At 32.3% G+C, this 19,493-nt stretch overlaps 1 protein-coding gene across 1 annotated transcript in view; it reads left to right on the top strand.

Annotated features, from left to right (window-relative positions):
• The window catches only part of CNTN5 (contactin 5), an 853,760-nt gene that overhangs the window by 480,201 nt on the left and 354,066 nt on the right, over positions 1 to 19,493 (top strand). The window contains exon 5 of the mRNA XM_051986848.1: positions 2,953 to 3,156. Within this exon, the coding sequence (XP_051842808.1) occupies positions 2,953 to 3,156 (204 nt within the window). The remainder of the gene's footprint in view (positions 1 to 2,952; positions 3,157 to 19,493) is intronic.

Genomic DNA, 19,493 nt, shown 5'->3' on the forward strand with positions numbered 1-19,493 from the left:
TATTATGTTGGATTTTTTTTTTTTTAATTTTTCCTCAAAGTCTCTCATTTGTTTTTTTAGTTATTTTTTTTTAATTATTCTATAATTCTGCCTGGATAAGGAACCATAAACTTGGTAAAAGGATGAAGAATCAGATACGAATGGAGTTAAGTACAATTTTGAGTGTGATGCTTCACAGCAGGAGAAATTAGGTCATTTCCCATCCCCTGACTTACTTCCCTCAATTAACCCTTTATTGGTAGAGGGAGAAGGAGGGAGAAGGAGGAGGGGGAGAGGCAGTGACACAATCAGCATCTCCTATGAAGCAACCTATGACAAGATTACAAAAGGCATTGGTTAAGGCTAAGAGAGAAGGACAGGATATATCTGATTTAAAAATAAATGCATACTCTGTGATTGAAGAGCTTGACTTTTCAGGTCAAAAAAGAAGAAGATACACTCCTTTTGATCTGGAAAAAATCAATGATTTAAAAAAGGATTGCACTCTTTATGGGGCTGCATCATTGGAGAAAATGCAGCTACAGGAATTATGATAAGATAACTGGCTAAGGAAAATGCTGTAAGGTTTGCAAAAGAATTATATGAGGACTGCACAAAGATGCTTCTTTAGAGGAGATGATAAGACACTGTGCCACAGTGGGCACAAATGCTTATTATACCCAGACTATAATGAACATGGGAAGGCAGGGTCCCTCTTGGCAAGGGACTTCTAGAGAAACTCATTGATGTTTTCAGTGTGGAGAAATAGGACATCTGAGAGCTCAGTGTAGATATAGAGATAGAGTGAGAGGACAGGGTAAGAGAATGAAACCCAAAAGCCCATGTCCAAAATGCCACAAGGGCTCCCACTGGTCCTCAAAACAAAGGAGAAGACCTAAAAACCATCTGACACTGAAAGAGCATGGCTGATAATGAGACTGTGAAAGAATTTTAAAACCAGCAGGAATCATTGGATTCTCTAACATAAGATGAGACTATTGCAGAACTTCAAAACTTGCAGGAATTATGGGATTCCTGGCACATGAACTAATGGACAATAGATTCCTTTTGCACTATTTCTGGGACTTATGGGCATGTATAATTCTGCGTGTTGATTCATGTTATTTGTTATATAACTACTAGCCCCTGTTATGTTACTATGTGCTTATGTAATTTATGTAATTATGTGTAATCCCTTCCGTATTGATGGATTTATGTTTACCTGTTTCAAGTGAGCCCCTTCAGAAACCCGCTAATCTGATATGATTTCCCATTTTCTTTGTGTTTTCATCTCCTTCCTGAGATGTCAGGGAGGGCGTGATCACCTCCTTTTATAGTGTTTTCACTCCTTTTTTTGAGCAGTATGGGAAGGCGTGATCACTTCTTTTTGGGGGGTTCTCACCTCCTTGAGAAGTCAGGGAGGTCATGACCACCTATGTTCTAAATCAAAAGAAAGCGGGAGATGTTAGGATTCTTACAAGGTGCTAAGTCAGTGTAATTGATAGAGACAATAGTTATCTAATTTAGTATGGTTCAGTATGGTTGATCTGATCCTACAAGATCCTATTTATGGGCCAGAACTTGAAACAAGGTACTAAATCACTGGAATTGATAGAAGCAATGATTCGCTCAGAGAAAAAATTTAATTTAAAGAAATTAAAGGGGTTCATTGGTCTCATATAGACCTGATAAGTTTGGGAATTTTATGCCACAAGAAAGACATTTTGTAGATAACTCCTAATGAAACATTCAGACCCAAATTTCTGGGTCTAACATATTCTGGATATAAATCCAACGTTTTCATTGATAACAATACAAGTTGTAAAGGAAATAATGTGATCATTAGATTTATTCAAATAAAAACTATCAAAAATGTGATATGGTAATAATTCTTTTGAGAATATGGTTAGGAGTAGATAATTATCATGTTCTCTAAATATGATATTCTATGATTCTTGTTCATTTCATAGTATCATAATATCATGGAATCTCAGATTTAGAAGTCAAAATATCAATAGAGGAAATCAAATTTAAAATTCTCATTTTGTATATGGGAAGGAAGACTAAGGAAAATGAACGTATCTAAAGTGAGATTTGAATCCAGATTTTCTTTAGTTCAGGTTCAGTTAGTGCCTTATCTCATGCAACATGTTTTCTTCCCAATTTTTGCAATATTATTTTTGTTCCCACATGAAGAAAAGTCCCTATACCAGGAGTTCTTAACATCTTTTGTCTCATGGATCCTTATGGCCATCTAATCAAGCATATAGACACCTCATAATAATACTTTTAATCATTTTTGAAGTACATAAGATTAAAAAGAAGTCAACTCTTATTAAAATGAAGTTATCAAAATATATGTTTTTAAAGTGCATATTTTAAGAATTTGTGCCTAAGATTTTAAGACAAGAGTTCCCAATGAATAGATGGATATTTCTTTACCTTCACTCCTCTCTAGAGAAAAAGCATCAAAGCTAACATCAGTGATCCTTCACCTGATCTGCTCAGGAATTTTACACTCAATATTACTAATCCAATCTTGTACTTCTAAATGCAGCATTGTAGATCTTTCCCGTGATGTGACTCCTAATCAGTATTATCTTGAGAATTTGGGAAAATCCTAAATGGTTCCATCTAACAAAAAATTTAGGGAATTTTAATTAATGAGTCAAACTCAGTACAATGAAATTTTTTCTCTTGTACAATCACCCTTTGTAATTTCAATGTTTGTACTACTCTTAATTTGAGGGAAAATATGGATAAAATTACTTACCAATTCTTCTATATTTATCAAAACTTATATGACTTTGGAATGTTAAATCCTAAGTATGTGATCTTTGAAGATGATAGAGAAAACTGGATGAAAATCTATTTGGTACAAGCATATAGTATGATTTCCTTGAAGTGCAATGTTTCCTGTATGTTGTTTATTTCTTAGTACAATGTCCTCTGTTCTCTTTTGTGTATTTTCAGAGATCATCTATAGTTGGGTGTTTAATGAGTTTCCCTCCTTTGTGGCAGAAGACAGCCGACGCTTCATTTCCCAGGAGACAGGCAATCTCTATATCTCTAAAGTACAAACTTCAGATGTTGGCAGTTACATATGCCTAGTGAAAAATACCGTGACAAATGCTCGAGTTCTTAGCCCTCCAACACCACTCACACTACGCAATGATGGTAAGTGACATGGCATGGACAGAAGGGGTCATCCATTTCAAATGGGAAAGATAAAAATTTATTGAGAGATCATTACACTCAAGGCTTGAACACAGAACCTATAAAATCAGAATAGCATTTACTCTTTTTCTCTCTCTTTTTTTTAAAGATTGAAATTAGGTATATTTAGTAAGAACATTCTGCTTTTAGAAAAGACATGATCCATAGATGAAGAGTTTGCACTGTGATAGCACCCTCGTTCCACCATAAAGTTACTGACAAAACGACTACGGAAATAAAAGCCCAGAAGTTATTTTCTCTGCGATTTAGTAGCTTCATATAACATACTTGTATGAATTGCTTGCATTTTATAGGTTCACTTTCTCATTACATTTTTATTTCAGCAGTCTTAGAATGGAGTTTTCAGCTTTTAATACTTCATGGTAGAGTTATAATTATTATTACTTTTTCAATAATATGAGCAGTTAGAACTTTAACTTTTTAGTGCAATTCAAGCAGAAGTGATGATCCCATAATTATAGGTTTTGCCATCTATCTTGAGTATTTCAGAGATTAAACATCTCATTTGTACATTCACAATAAAGCTTTTCATTAAAGGAGTCAAGTACCACATTAGATTTTATATATAGTATGTGGCTTGCTTTGTCATGTGACTAAAAAAAATCCATAAGTGTGAGATTTGAGAATCTTATTTGATTGGAAGGTTAAAGATATTTCAAAATTATTTTTGTTCAGTCTGCCTGTTACTGAAACTTTTAGTGCCAGGGTACACGGATGGCATTTATGTCTTAAGATGATTTTCATCTTAGTATTTAGCTTGCCAATTTATTTATTATTGAAGACATAGGGAACAACAGAATTTAAAATTCTTTCTATAATTGAATCCTTTTTTAACCTGAAACTTTTCACTGCCTAATTATTATTCATGTTTTCTTGTACTACCTATGTTTTTATAGAAACTGGAAGCATTGTGATTTCTTTAAGAAGGGGAGTTTTGGGTGTTGGAATACCCTATCTGTAGACAGGTAATCTGTCATGACATCAAACTATGGAGGTGTCTAAGTTACTAAGAGATTAAATAAAGGTAATCATAAAGGTAATAAGTGCAAGAGGCAATGTTAAAACTTGGAACTCAATTTTAAATCTATCATCTTTGCTATTATACCACACTTCCTCTATGTGTTTTTACTAATGCTCTACTCTCTTTATTTATGCTTGGTTGCCTAATGTCTTTTCAAAGCTATTATTCTATGAAATATTTCTTAGAAGGATGAATGAAGAAGAATATATTCTGACCGACTGGAAAACCCAAATGCATCCAGCTATTCCCAAAATGCATTGGTCTTTAAACTTAACCCAAATATATATATAGAATGCTTTGATACTCCTTAACATTATTTTGAATTTAATATATTATACTGGAACTATGTAAAGTTTATTTAGTTTCTTTAGGAGTTGGACAATCCATATGTGAAAAGGAGATAAAAAAAAAATCAGGAGAAAAAGAAATAATCAATTCAATCAAATAAAAAGTTGTACTTGGCACATAAACACACATAAATTTTCTAAAAGACAAAAAAATACAACATAAACCTGTTAGGATTCTTACAAGGTGCTAAGTCAGTTATGTAATTTAGCATGGTACTTAACAATTCTCTAGTTCACTGATATACTTAGTACCTATTAGAGTTCTACAAGAATCACACCTTTAAGAGAACATATATAAGCTAGGAACCTCAACCAGGATTGCATCCGGGACATTCAGAAGTCATTCCTTCTTCCACCTTTGTGCTGGCTGGAGACATTTGGAGGAAGCTAGAGGCGGAAGCTGGCAGAGGCAAAGGACTAGCGGCAGGAACCAAGGAGAGATTTAGGCCTCTAAGAAAGCTAACCAGGCTCAAGGAAGGACAAGACTTGAAAAGAGACAATAAAGGATTTGGACTTTAATCCCTGGATGCACTTGAACTGAAAGAAAGGCTGCCTTCAGAAGCCCCCCAAGAAACCTGCTCCCAGAGAATATCACATTTTAGAGAAGAAAATATTACATAAACTAGTATGGAGTTATTCAGTACTTTTTGGTCAATTTAAGATTGCATTTATCTAAGACATCTCTATTCAATAAAATATTACTGAGAGAATATTTGCTCCTAAATGAACTTACCGTGAAAAGTTAAATGGGAAAGTTTTCAAATGTTAAGTTTCACTATTACATCTGCCTCCTGAAAATATGTCTATGCCTAGACCTATTTATTACCCTGTGGTCAGCCAAAATTCCTACTGGTTTTTAAAAATGTCTCAGTGCAGATACAGTCATCATAACAGATGTTTCTGTGCAATTTATAGACCTATCTCCACAGAAACTCAAATTTAAAAAAAAAATCATTTAATCCACTATGATTATGTTTCTAAATTAAACAATCAGTTGTGGAATATAACATTCATTTTTTTTTCCTTAGGAGCCCTTTTAAAACTGACATAAAGTACATATGTAGTAAAGAATTTATAAAGACACAGCTAACAAGGTTTTAAAAGGTATAAAAGTAAGAGCAATTTCCCAATTGACAAATAATCAAAAGATACGAAACATTTTCAGATAAAGTATATAAAGCTAGTTATTAGGATATGAAACAATGCTGAATCTCTATTGATTGGGAAAATGCAAATTAAAACAATTCTGAGACACTGCCTCATTACCTATTAGATTGGCCAATAGCATAGAATAGGAAAATGACAAATGGTGGAGGCCATGGGGAAAAAGATACTAATACATTGTTGGTTGAGTTGTAAACTGATTCAGCCATTCTGTAAAGCAATTTGGAACTATGCCCAAAGTGTTATAAAATTATGCATACCTAGGAATAACACCAAAAGATCTGTATCCCAAAAGAGATTTTAAAAAAGGAAAAAGACCTATATAAATCAAAATATTTATAGGAGTCTTTTTTGGTGGCAAAGAATTGGAAATTGAAGGTATGGCCAACAATTAGGAATAGCTGAATAAATTGTGGTTTGTGACTATGATGAAGTACTGTACTGTCAGAAATGATGAGCAAGATCTTTCTCAAAAAAAAAAAAAAAAAACTTAGACAGATTTACATAATCTCATGGTAAGTAAAACATACTGGATACAAAGTAACAACAATTATTGTTGTGAATGGTTTAACTATTGTCAGCAGTACAGTGATCCAAAATAACTTTGACTCACTTATGATGAGAAATTCCATCCATATCCAGAGAAAGAACTGATGATATCTAAGTAAAGACTGAAGCATACTTAATTATTTTTCTTGAGGTTTGAAAATTTTTTTGGCCTATGTCTTCTTTCATGACATAAATATTATGGAAATGTTTCGCATCATTATATATGTATAACTTGTATCTAATTGCTTATCTTCTTTCTGAGGAGGAGGAAAATGGGGGGAGAGGAAGGAAAATTGGAACTCAGAGTTTTAAAAACAAATATAAAAAGTTGTTTTTACATATACCTTGGGGAAATTTAATTTTTAAGAAGGCTGCTATAGCAGGTAGCATTGAAGATGAGTCGTGAAATTAAAGCATAAGGCAGAAGTGATAAGAACATATGTGGGGAACAAAAATTGGAAATGAAATGTGGTATAAGAGCAAGAAATCTAACTTAACTGGACAGAGTAGTGCATGAAGAGTAGTGATGTGTAATAAGTCTGGAAAGGTAATTAATAATGATAATAATTAACATTTATATAGTGTTTGTTATATACCAGCCACTATATGCTAAGTGCTTTGACATCACTATATCATTTGAAATAGTTTGGAGGAATTTTAGAGAAGGTTTTTAAATGGCAAACAGAGAAATGTACATTTCGTACTCAGAAGGACAATAGGGAGCTAAAGTAGATTATTGTGCAGATAAGTGATATGGTCAGATCTGAGCTTAAAAATGCTTATCTTCACTCTTCTCACGTACCTCAGAAATTTATTAAGTCCTATTGAGAAAAATGCATGTTCAAGAAGCTTGAGAGTAAAGATGCAAAAGTAAAGTATTATTTAATTTAATATCTACATTCTCTTTGCATATGTAGACAAAGTTTCCAATAATAATAATAATGGTCTATATATAAAGGTTTAATGTTTGTAAAGCAACTTACAAATAATTATCTTATTTTACCCTCACAACAACCATGAGAGATAGGTGCTATTTTTATCCTCGTTTTTAAAATAATAAATCTGAGAGAGGTTAGGGGATTTACTTTGAGTTATACATTTACTTATATATCCTGGACCAAAGTTGAACTCTTGACTCCAGTCCAACTTTCTGCCCATTGCTTTACCTCACTGTTTAAGAAAAGAGTTGTGTTACAACTTTGTGTATAACATAGAGTAATCAATCCTATTGTCACCCTAGAAAAATACTTTTTCTATTTAAAGAATTAAGGATGTCGTTCGCAGAAGGACAGAGTAAGAGAGTATGACTTTACATAAGATAATGCTGATGACCAAACATATTTGAATTGCAATGAAAAGATGTTAGTGTCTAATTTTTAAAATTAAGTTAAATTTGCATATGGATTATTATGATGATGATATTCAGTTTCATTTGATATTGATGCCATACTTTCTGCATGTATTTAGCCCTACAATGAAAACAGGAAACTTTATTGTCTTCTTGTTCTTTCCTCCTCTAAGTCTTAAGATTAAGCTAAGTTATCATTCAAGAGATTCAGTGAGCTCAGTCTATGTTTCTCATCAGAGTATTATCAGGAAGAAGTATCTGAAATCTTTAGGTTTGGGGTGTTCCCAAATTTGTTTGTGTTTTCATTTCTTTTCCTAAGTTCCATTTCTTATGTTAAGAAATGAACCCTAGAGATATCTTATTCTACTTGGTGCACTAATTCATTGTTCAAGTTTTCAATTTATGGTCAATAACAGAAGAACTTGGAAGGTGTGTGACAAGAACACTCCTATCACAGTATCCAGGTATTTTTATCTATGCTAAGGAAACAGAATAATATTAAGGCTTTATGTCAAACTCTGCAGGAATGCAGAAACTTATTTGGCTTTTATTAATCTTTTATTTCTTTAGCTATATGTCTCAAAGGAAAACTTATCTGCTTGATATGAAGCAAATTAAATGAAAACATCAAGAAATCCTTGAATGGTTTCTGAATAAAGTGAATACCTCATTTGCTCAGATGTCCTTGACAATCAGTCATTCCATACAATTCAATTTCACCTCAAAGAGACTTATAAAAAATGATTTGAAATTCTATCTAAAGAGATAAGTTTAACCACCAAAACACCTACCTTGCATCATTCCATCAACTCTTTATATTTCTTAGAAGCTTGGAAGGAATGTTTAACAAATGCATATAAATAGTAAAATGAAGCTATTAAACACAATACATGTATAACATTATATTATATGTACACACACATATTCCTTATCAAGAAACCCAATTCCATTAAAAAGATAAACATTATTAAATTGTATTCTCTAAGTCTGGAAGTCAAATCTTATGGTGTATAAACTTTAGAATTGATGACTATTCAATGAGCACTACAAAAATACTATTTCCTATTTGAATATCTTGCTGTTGCTGTTTAAAAAACTCTATTGATACAATATTAGTAGATAAACACTCAGCATGGTTTTGTTATATAGCAACTGGGGCATTTCAAAGAGTTTTGATTTTTCCTTTTCCTTTCACTAATAAACTTCTTAATGATATCAGTAATCAATGATCAATGACTTGTTTTTTTTTTTTTTTTTTAAACATTGTCTTACCTTAACATCACTTCCTAACTACAGGCAACCTTTCTAAAATATGGTCAACTCCCAAATCATGAAGTCCAATGATATTTTCTTTATTTGCAACCTTTCTTCAGTATTTGGAAGAGAGGAACATTCTTTTGTTCTTTCTGCAATCTCTATCATGTCTCCCACATCTTCTTCCACCTTTCCATTCCCCATTGTTTTTATCCTCTTTCAGTCTGGGTTTCACCAATCTCCCAATCTCTGGCCTGTGACCTCCTTCTCCTAATGATCATAGTACAATTTACATAGAGGTGCAGTATTACTTAGTGGATACAGTGCTTGTCTCAGAAGAAAGACTTGTGTTTAAGAATCTAATCTCTGACATTTTATGACTGTGGAATTAGGGAAAATCAATTGATAAGACTTTCTCAGTCCAATGTCCTTTTCATTGCCCTCCTTATGATTTAAATGCCACAATTAGGTACAAAAATAGATTCAACAGTTGTGTATAATGCAGCTCCATTTGAATAGACATTTTGGAGAAAATTGAGAAAATATTTCTCAATTCACCAGGAAAAAAAGAGAATCGGTCAGGCTAACTGGGAAATGTGCAAAGAGTATCCCATATAAATGAGATTGGAATTGTGCTGAGCTGTTATTGATCCTGGAGACTAGCAGAGTTCATCCACAGAGAGTGTGTGCAGGTGCATGTTACTCAAGGTGTTAATTATCTGTCAAAAGATTTGTCTAGTGAATACTTAGCCTATTTTTAAAGATTAGCATAATCATAAAAGATCTGCTGAAAATACAACATGCACTATATTGTCTCTAAAAAAAGTAAGTTTCATTTTTTAAAGTGTGTTGTTTTAAAAAATTTGGAGCATGGATTGCATTAACAAACTTCAGGAATTTTTTTCCTTACTCACCCACAAAATCACATTTGATTTAAAAAATAAACTAAATGTATCACAATGGAATTTACTGCTGCTGTCATAATCCAAAACTGGCGCTTTTTGACTTAAAAATAATGCCAGCACTGAAAGAGTGCTCTAGTCCTTTTCTTTTACTACAATAAAAGTTTATGAAAAATCTATATATGATATAATAGGAAAAAGATGGACAACTTGTAGTGAAACAGTTGTCCAGAGAACTAAGAGATTATCTAATTTGCCCAGGGTCACACTGTTGCTGTTAAAAACAAGGCATGATTCTAGGCCTTCCCTGAATCTGAGGCAAATCAGAAATTCACCTCCTTCTTTCTTATATACAAAATATGGGTAATTATCATACAGTAATCTTCTCAAGACTGATGTGAGGGAAAGATAAAATTATGTATACAAAGTACATTGTGATTCTAATCTGCAATAAATTGTGATTTTGTATGCATAAATTTACATACTCTATGGTTATTCACAGTTCTTTGTACAAAATAGGCACTTAAAATGCTTATTGATTGGTAAGAATAAAGGGGAAAATAATTTATTAAGCACTTGCTATTTGCTTATTGCTGTGCTAAGTATGGAGAATCAAATATAAAAGAGATATTGTCCATGTTTTCAAAGTGTTCATTTTCGAAATGGGCCAAACAATACACAAAAATGAATGCAATGGCAAGACCTACAAATCTTTAAGGTACATTGACAGGACAAGGAGCACTATCCTAGTGTCTGGATAATATAGTAGTAGGACAGAAGGAAAGATATGGTAGAAGACAGTATAGGAACAGGACAGATAGTGATACCTGGTCATCTTCCATCTTACTAGAAAAATGATAGTAATTACTTCTTAATCATCCAAGACATGTGAGCAGCCACATTAATCTGAAAATGAAGCAGGACAGACCCTAGTGGGCAAAGAAGTGAATGGGTCCAAGAGTGGAAGTGGAATGGGAGACACTGATTTCTCTTTCACAAGAATAGGAATAAGAGGGATTGTCACAATCCAATTGGAGAGGAAGAAGAAAATTGGTGAGAAAATTGGAAGAAAGGGCACTCTGTAACACCCTCTCCACCGATTCCTCTGTTTCCTAATGAAATCTGGAAGAGGAACAGATATGTGATTCATCATTCATCATTTTTGTTTCAATATACATTATAGTTGGATTGCTTTCTTATTCATTGCTAAGATGAGCCAGGCTTAGGAGGATGGAAGGTTGGTGTGTAGGGGGAAGAGATATAAGAATAAATAAAATAGTTTTTGAAGAAGATCATTTTGAGTTATAAGAAAGTACTTAAATTAATATGTTATGATCTTAAAAACAACAGCAGCAACAACAGCAACCACATAGAGTACCTGAAGGCCAAAGGAAAAGGATGGAAAGTAAGATATCAATGCAAAATTGTCAGCATATACAATAAATAAATCCCTTTATGATATAATTTTCCATTATTTTGTCCAGAGCTCAAGACAGGAAAAACAAGGAAACATTCTTTTTCCTTCTCCTCTACTTCTCTATACTCCATGTTCTTAGGACCCTCACTTGAGTTGATTCTATTAATATTATGGTTTAACTATCCTTTAAATAGGATTTTGTAGTTTGGCTTAGTAATTCACACCTCCAGTCCAAGACCCCCATCTCCTCTCACACACATACTGCATTTTTTTACATTGAAAATTATATTCTCAAACCCTTAATTTACAAATAGAACTGAAGAATTTTCTTTGCCCTCCACAATCCATCCCCTATACAATCATTTTCCCCATTAATATGAATCTTATACCTCTTCCCTTCATCCAGTTTCCTCTAAATTAAAAATTCTTCATGACCCCTGGATTTCTAGGGTGAATGATAACTTTACATTAGTTTTTTAGGCCCTTTACAATCTGATTTCAACTCTCTTTCCTTTATTTTATATTGCTCCCCTCTGCAAGTTTCCTATGCCAGAAAACTTTTCTAAGAGTTGAACATTCCATTCACCAGATTCTGTTTGATCATTTCTTTTCTTGGAATGTTTAGAATGAATTTGCTCCTAATCTTCCAGAATTCTTATCTTCCTTTAGATTGAACTCAAGTGTTATCTCTTTCAGAAAGTCTTCCTCAAATGTTAGAACATGATTGCCCACCAGTGTTAGGGTTTTCTCCCTCCTCAAAATGTTGTAGTTTATATTTCTACATGTTGCATTTTCCTAAAAAAGAAAAAGAAAACTTCTAAACTTCTTAAAGATACAAGTAATTCCATTTTTTATCTTTATCTCTTTATTCTATAATTTTCACATAGAAAGCACTCTGCTTAAGTTAAACACAATCGTTTCATAAAATTATGATAGCCTATGTCAACTTTCTTTGTAAGCATGCCTGCGGAGAATTCTACATGTTTATCAAGTTGTAGGTAATAGATTTGCAGTTTCATATGCAATCATCTTTTTATTGTACTATGTTATAGAAATGCTCATTTTATACATAAATTAAAAATAAAATATATGTGAAAAAAATAATAAGAGCTCAGCTTTAGGAAAAGTTCTGACCTAAAAGAAAAATACAATATAAAATATTCACACATATATGCACACCAATTTATTCCTGCCAAAAGCATTTATTTGAACTTATATAGTCACAGACTAAGAATTGCAATTTTTAAAATAAAATGTTTTGCGTCATGTATGCCATTCTGTATGTGTGAGATACCAGATGGTTAAAACGAACTTTTCTTTTAGCTTCCAATAACTGTATGTAGTATGATCAGTGAAAAAGAATTAGAGCTGAAACTTAGGTCTCAAAAACCTCGCAGAGAATAGTACCCAAAATATTGCTCCCTATAAAATATACCTGTGGAGTTACATGTTAAAAATTTGACATTACCATTTTGTTCTCTTTGTCTATTTGTATGATTGTGGTATTTGTGGATTGTGGATTTGTAATTGGAAATAAAAACAAATGGATTTTTTGAGTTAGATATTTACTGTTGGCTCATGAAAATTGTCTTGTGAACAAGGATTAGAATGTCTTCATTTTCTGATGCATCCATGGAAATTTAAAGATGGATTGTAGCCATATGGTCTCCCAAGGGCAAGGAGATTTTCCCTTTGCAAATAGCATGCCTTTTGAAGTACATGTTCCCAAATCCCATTAAAATCAGTGTGAATTTATCATGTAAAAATGTTAGTGAAATCCTTATAAAGGGGAGATTGCTTTAGTGTGTTTACAATCGTGAATGTTAGTGCCAACTATATGAATGTCAAACTCTATAAGGAAATGGAAGTGAGAAGGTGCAGAGTTAAGTGCCAAAATTAATTAATTGACAATTTGTGGAAACAATCTGTTCTTCACATTTCCCTCCATGCTTCATAAGCCTTCTCATCCTGGAAGTTCACTCAACTCCTAGACTTCTCAGACTGGAAGTTTACTCCTCAATCCCCAACCCCTTCTTCTGAATGGCTAGTTCTTCTCAAAACATCTATTTTAAGAAAAGCACTTAAGGAAAGGCCAGCAATGTTTTACTTTCTAGTTTCACTCTTGATTTTCTGAACTTTTTCTACCATGCTCTGTAATAACTTCTTCCCTTGTCACCAATTTTTAGTTTCATGTGTTGTCTTTCTTTATTAGAATATAAACCACTTGAGGTCAGATATTGTCTTTCTTTCTATTTGTACTTATAATCCTAATGCTTGTCATAAAATAAGCAATTAATATTTGTTTTCAAAGTCACAGAACTGAGTACATAAATTGGCAGAAAATTTTCTTTAACTTGAAGTATCTTCGGCTTCTTTGTGACTATCATTTTTTTTTTTTTTTGCCTTTTTTTCCTGTCTACTTGATTTGTGATGAGCTATTGGATACCTATATACAAGAAGAGGAGAACAATAATCTCTATAGAATGATTTTTTTAAAAATAGTAATAACACACTTCATTCCTAAAGCCTTCCATTTTTCCTTTGTAAATTAATGAAATAAGACAAATGTGAATCTTTCTATATATTGTATCAAAATGCTAACTCCTAGTTGAATCATAGCTGAGGAGACCATATGTGAAACTTTATTTAGGGTGTTAATTTCCCACAGAGCTATTTACGAACTTTTAAAAAGGTAATTATTGAATTTAACATTAACAATTCCTTTGGTACTATTATATTTCCATTTTGACTCTATCTCCTTTGGAACCATTATAGCAGTCTTTAAGCCTATCAATCATTGAGTGACCAGTCATAACAGCTTCTAAGGGAAGTCTCCAGGGGTTGTCAAAATGAAAACTCTGGTCCATTCAACATTCAATCTACATATTCAAGACAGCCCCTAAAGAACTCTAATGTGAGCTAAATTTATTTATCTCAGGTGACATTATTTAAAAATTATTTCTCATGTTAATGAAGGGAGGAGGGAATTGACCAAAACAAAGGATTTATCAGTGTGAATCAAAATAATCCCAGAACAAAAATAAATAAATCATCTTCCATGAATTTTTGAAGGAAGGCATAAATTGTATTTTATGGATTTGTAGCTATAAATTAACTCAAATCATAATTTCCAGATTATTCTTATTCCATTTTATAATTATAATTAAATTTCTATTTACGCAGGTTGAAATGATTTTATTCTTTTCAACCCTTCTATTTATACCTTGGGTCCCCATTGAAAGTCAGTATTTTTCTCTTGTCTCACCTAATGAATCAGTTGTATCAACAGTGCCTGTGTCCTTGGATTACAAGTTTCTTAAAAGCAGTTCTCTTCTCTCTTGTATTATCTCTAGGGATTTGTACAGGGTTTTACATATAGGATATTAGCTTACTTTTAGAAAATCTCTTTTTCTGTGTTGCCAACACAAATGGAATAAAAATTCAGATTTCTGTGCAAATGTCATCCATGGTGTATATTATTTTTTTCTTGTTTTTGGATCACAATCATTAAATCAGAACAACAACAACAACAACAACAACAACAACAACAACAACAACAAAATACTACACTCCAGTAGTACATAAAAAGCAATCATAGCACAGCATGTAGAAGAAGTACCTTGGCACATTTTTCCTTGATATCCAGAAGTAAAGGAAAATGCTTGACCTGAGTTTCAGAATAAATAATGAACATAAAACAAATCTCTTTTAAATGATAGACTTTCTCTAATTTTCAACTTTTTATATATAATATAAATATATAACTCAAAACAATAAATATATTTAAAGACAATATAAGTCACTTATTTCAACTTTTTATTTGTATAATGACAAAGCAATAGGAAACAATGATTGTCAGCTATGGTTAACAATCATTTGATGTTAATCCAGGCTTGTGAAATTAATATCTCTTCATGACCCTTTAGAAAACTGAAAAATAGATAGAATTAAGATGCTTGTCCAAATAATTAAAGCATCATTAAGAAATTAAGAATTGGATTATTGAATATAAGAAATTAAAGAGAAATAAGTGTAATGAATTTATATGCTTAACTTATGTTTTCTTTTAAATTTCCAATGTCCTTATGTAATCACATCCCAATGTGCTGAATGATTTCACATTCAGTGATGTACTAATTATCTAGAGATCATAGAAAGATAGCATGAGACTCCCTGCAAGACTAAATATGTCAGGACTAAATGTGGCAGCATGCCTTATGTAGAGGATGGCATTTTTAGGCAGCATGTGTGCAATCTATTCAGTCTCTTTTCTTTCTCTTTTTGGCCTTTGCTTCCCTTACCAGCTGCATCTAAATAATGTATGGCATTAGATGGCATAAGAATTGCATGGATATATTTAAATGTAGAGTTAAGACAGTAAGTAAAATAATTTCAAATAATATTTTATTGAAATTTAAGTGCTATTTAACAGGAAATCCTGATGTAATCAAAGTATATTTTCAGTAAATAAAAACAGATTCCTAGATAACATTGGTGTATACCAGTGTGCAAGCTGCACTCCTGTCAAAGAAAAGCTTCATGTTTATCCTAACTCAAAAAGAAAAAAAAAAGTCTTCATTAAACTAATTATATTTATTTCTTTGAGTTTGTTAATATTGCTTTGAGTTCTGACTCTTTCAGTGTAAGACTACAACTGTTTCTTCACTTTCAAGACTTAGAAATTTGTTTAACATCAGCACTGAAAAGCTGAGTGATCTAATTAGGTTACATAGCCAGTAGGTATCAAGGCATAATCTGAACAAAGGTTTTCCTGTCTCTCTGTTCATCATGTCATGTTTCCTTTCATGCAAGAATTTATTATTATTATTGCTTATTATAAGACTATACTCAATAAATCCAATCAATAAACAAGTATTTATTAAGTGCTGGCTCAGAAAAGTTGCCTTGTGAAGAAGGATTAGAATGTCTTCATTTCCTGATGCATCCATGGAGATTTAAAGATGGATTCTAGACATATGGCCTCTCTTGCCAGATGCTGTATTAGACAATGGGAACCCAGTGGGGAAGAATGACATAATCTTTGCCTCAAGAAATTTAAAGTCTATCATGGGAATAAAAAATGTTCAAATGATACATACATATGTGTGTGGACATACATACATACATAGATTCATGCACACACATACACATAGTGAATATGAGATAATTTTTCAAGGTAGGATACCTGCAATTGCCCTTGATGTACTAAATTCAGAAGGAAAATGGGGATTCAACGAGGAATGAGGATATTCCAAGCATCAATGACAGCCAGTGCAAGTACAGCATTAAGTAAGAGCAGCAAGGTCAGTTTCCCTGACCAGTAGAAGGCAGGAAGGGAAATAATGTATAATGAAACTAGCAAGTATTTGAGGCCAAGATGAGAGAGTTTTTAAAAGCCAGTGTTTAAATCTGACCCTAAAGCCAAAAGAGAGGCATTTGTATTTAGTGAGTAGGAGATTGATAAAACCTAAGTTCTTTGAAAAGTCATTTTATCAGTTGTATGAAGAATGGCTCAGAGTGAGAAGACATGAAATAATAGAACACTTGTGAGGTTATTTCAGTATTGACTTGAGAAGTGATGAGAATCTGGGTGCCTTTTAAGTAGATAGAAAAATATAGAAGATGTTGCAAAACATTAACTCCATGAGTCTGTAAGTAAAATAATATATTTATTGAAGTTTCATTTTTTAAAATTTACTATTTTGATCTAGAAAAGATCTTAGAGTTCATTCGGTCTTTAATAGATGGGTAAAAAAAACCATACAGATAATAAGAGGCAAATCCAGAATGTGATTGAAGGAATTTTGATTCCAAATCTTATCTTTCTATTATACTTTGTCTTACCTTGAATTAATTCATTAATTCAATAAGCATTTTTTAAGCAGTTACTTAATATTAACTTATTTGAATTATTAATTTATATATTATATATGTAAATATTTTTCTATATTCAAGGAGTACAAAGACAAAAGTCCCTGTTCTTGAGAATTTATATCCTATCGCATTTATAGAATTGTTAAGCTAGTTCTACAATATTATCTATAGTCATAATTGTGGCTATAGATGTCTCTCCTCTCCATATTATATCTTTCCATTATTATATCCACATACTCTTTTACCCACTTCTAACCTTACCTTTTTCCTAGGTACTTTGTCCTAAAAAAGTTATCCCAAGCATTGGACAGTTACAAAATAAAATAAAATTTAAAAAAAAGTTATCTAATTGGCTAAATACAACCATTTCTAAACCCATTATGGTGAAAGTGTAGAATAGCTTGTGTTAAAATTTTCCCCACTATTGCCTTACTAGCCAACAAATGACTGCTAAATTTAATAGTGAAGAACTTCGAAAGCCTGACAGATGCAACAACTTCTTTCCACTTTGGGTATAAAAATAAAACATTTTCTTTTAAGTTGTGTGAAAATCAATGTTGGAACTTTAATTCTGTGCAAAATTTTTGTTTAGATTTTTTTTTGGTAATGCCATAATTATAAAATGGCTTTGCTAGAAATTAAGATAAGTTATCACCAGCAATTTATATGAAAATAAAACCAAAAATGTGATGTTAATTTCAGTTGAAGAAATAAAACACTGGAATGGTTTATTCCTATGGTTGAATTAGTCTAGGCAACAAAAGGAATGGAATGGTTTCAATGCTTCCTCAAAAGCAATAGAATGATATCTCATTCCATTTCAGACTCTGATTACATAAAAATTAGGGCCTGCCACCAAGCCACTATTGGCAGCCATAGAATCACAGAACCTCAGTGTTACAAAAGACCTAAGAGGTCATTTAATTTTATCCATACCTGGAAACAAAAGAAGAGTTCTTCTACAATATCTTCAACTGGTGAACTTTTTCAGGATGAGCACAAATCCTTACAGAAGGCTAATTTAGAGTAGTTCTAATTCTTGAGAAATACATGCTGATATAAAGTATCTTTTAGATAAAGCTACCACTCTATGACTTTTTGTTAATTGTCCCTAGTTCTGTTCATTGGGACTAAGCAAACAAGTCCTTCTGCCATGTGGCAGTCCACTTTCCTTCAATGTATTCATTCATTTTTCAGTCATGCTCTTTGTGACTCCAATGAGGTTTTCTTGATAGAGATACTATAATAGTTTGCCATTTTCTTCTCCAGTTTATTTTATAAATGAGAAAACTGAAGCCCAAAGTGACTTGTTCAGAGTCACACAACTTGTAAGTATCTGAGGCTAAATTTAAACTCAGGAAGATGAACTTTTCTTACATTAGGCCTGGTACTCTATCCACTGTGCTACCTAGCCAGCCCCTTTGTTCAATAAATCAGTCAATTAACATGCACTTTTTAAAAAATCTTATTATTTTTTATTTTCAAAAGATATGTACGTATAATTTATTTCCCCCATTCCTCCCACCCCTTCCCCAAGATGGCAAGTAATCCAATATATTTAACAGACACTTTTAAAATATATATATTTTATTTTCAACTCATAGAACAAAATAAGCATTTCCATGGCACAGTACAATTTTTTTAAAAAGATGATAATGCATTAAATTATAAATCTATCATGTAAAATTTGCTATTCCCCCCAAATATAACAAATAAAGTTATCATGTAAATTTCTTTATTTTTCCTTTTTTTGTCCCCATTTCTCCCAGTCCTAGAGACAGCCATCATTAGATGCAAATAGATGTATATGCAAAAGTTTTGTATATACACTTCCATTTGCCAGTTCTTTTTTTGGATGCAGATAATTTCTTTGTACATATGACTTATATGCTTAATTTGTGTATTTTTCATAGTCAAAATGATTTAGTTGCTTAAAGCCATTCTTAAAATAATATTGCTATTTTTGTATATGATATCTTGGTTTTGCTCACTTTGTTATTCATTTCATGCAAGAATTTGCATGTCTTTCTAAGATCATTGAGCTTATCATTTCTTATAGCATAATAACATTCCTTCATAACCGTACACCACAACTTGTTCAACCATTCCTCAAATGATGGGGATCATAGCAATTTCAAGTTCTTTGGTATTCCAAAGAGAGAACATCCCATTCACATTCAAAACTATAATTACTACTTGGAGATTTCCTTCCACCTTATTTTTACTCCCATTTTCTTTATCAGTCTCTTTGTACCATATCCCTGTTACCCTATCACCTTTCTCTCACCCTCTCAAATCCTAATCCATTAAAATACTTTAAATGTCCCTCTCCCATCCTGTCTTGTACTTCTCTCATTTATCTACATGTTCAGAAGAATTTTACATACTTCCAGATATGGAC

Source organism: Antechinus flavipes, chromosome 3 (genome assembly GCF_016432865.1).
Source record: "Antechinus flavipes isolate AdamAnt ecotype Samford, QLD, Australia chromosome 3, AdamAnt_v2, whole genome shotgun sequence".
Lineage (NCBI taxonomy): Eukaryota > Metazoa > Chordata > Mammalia > Dasyuromorphia > Dasyuridae > Antechinus > Antechinus flavipes.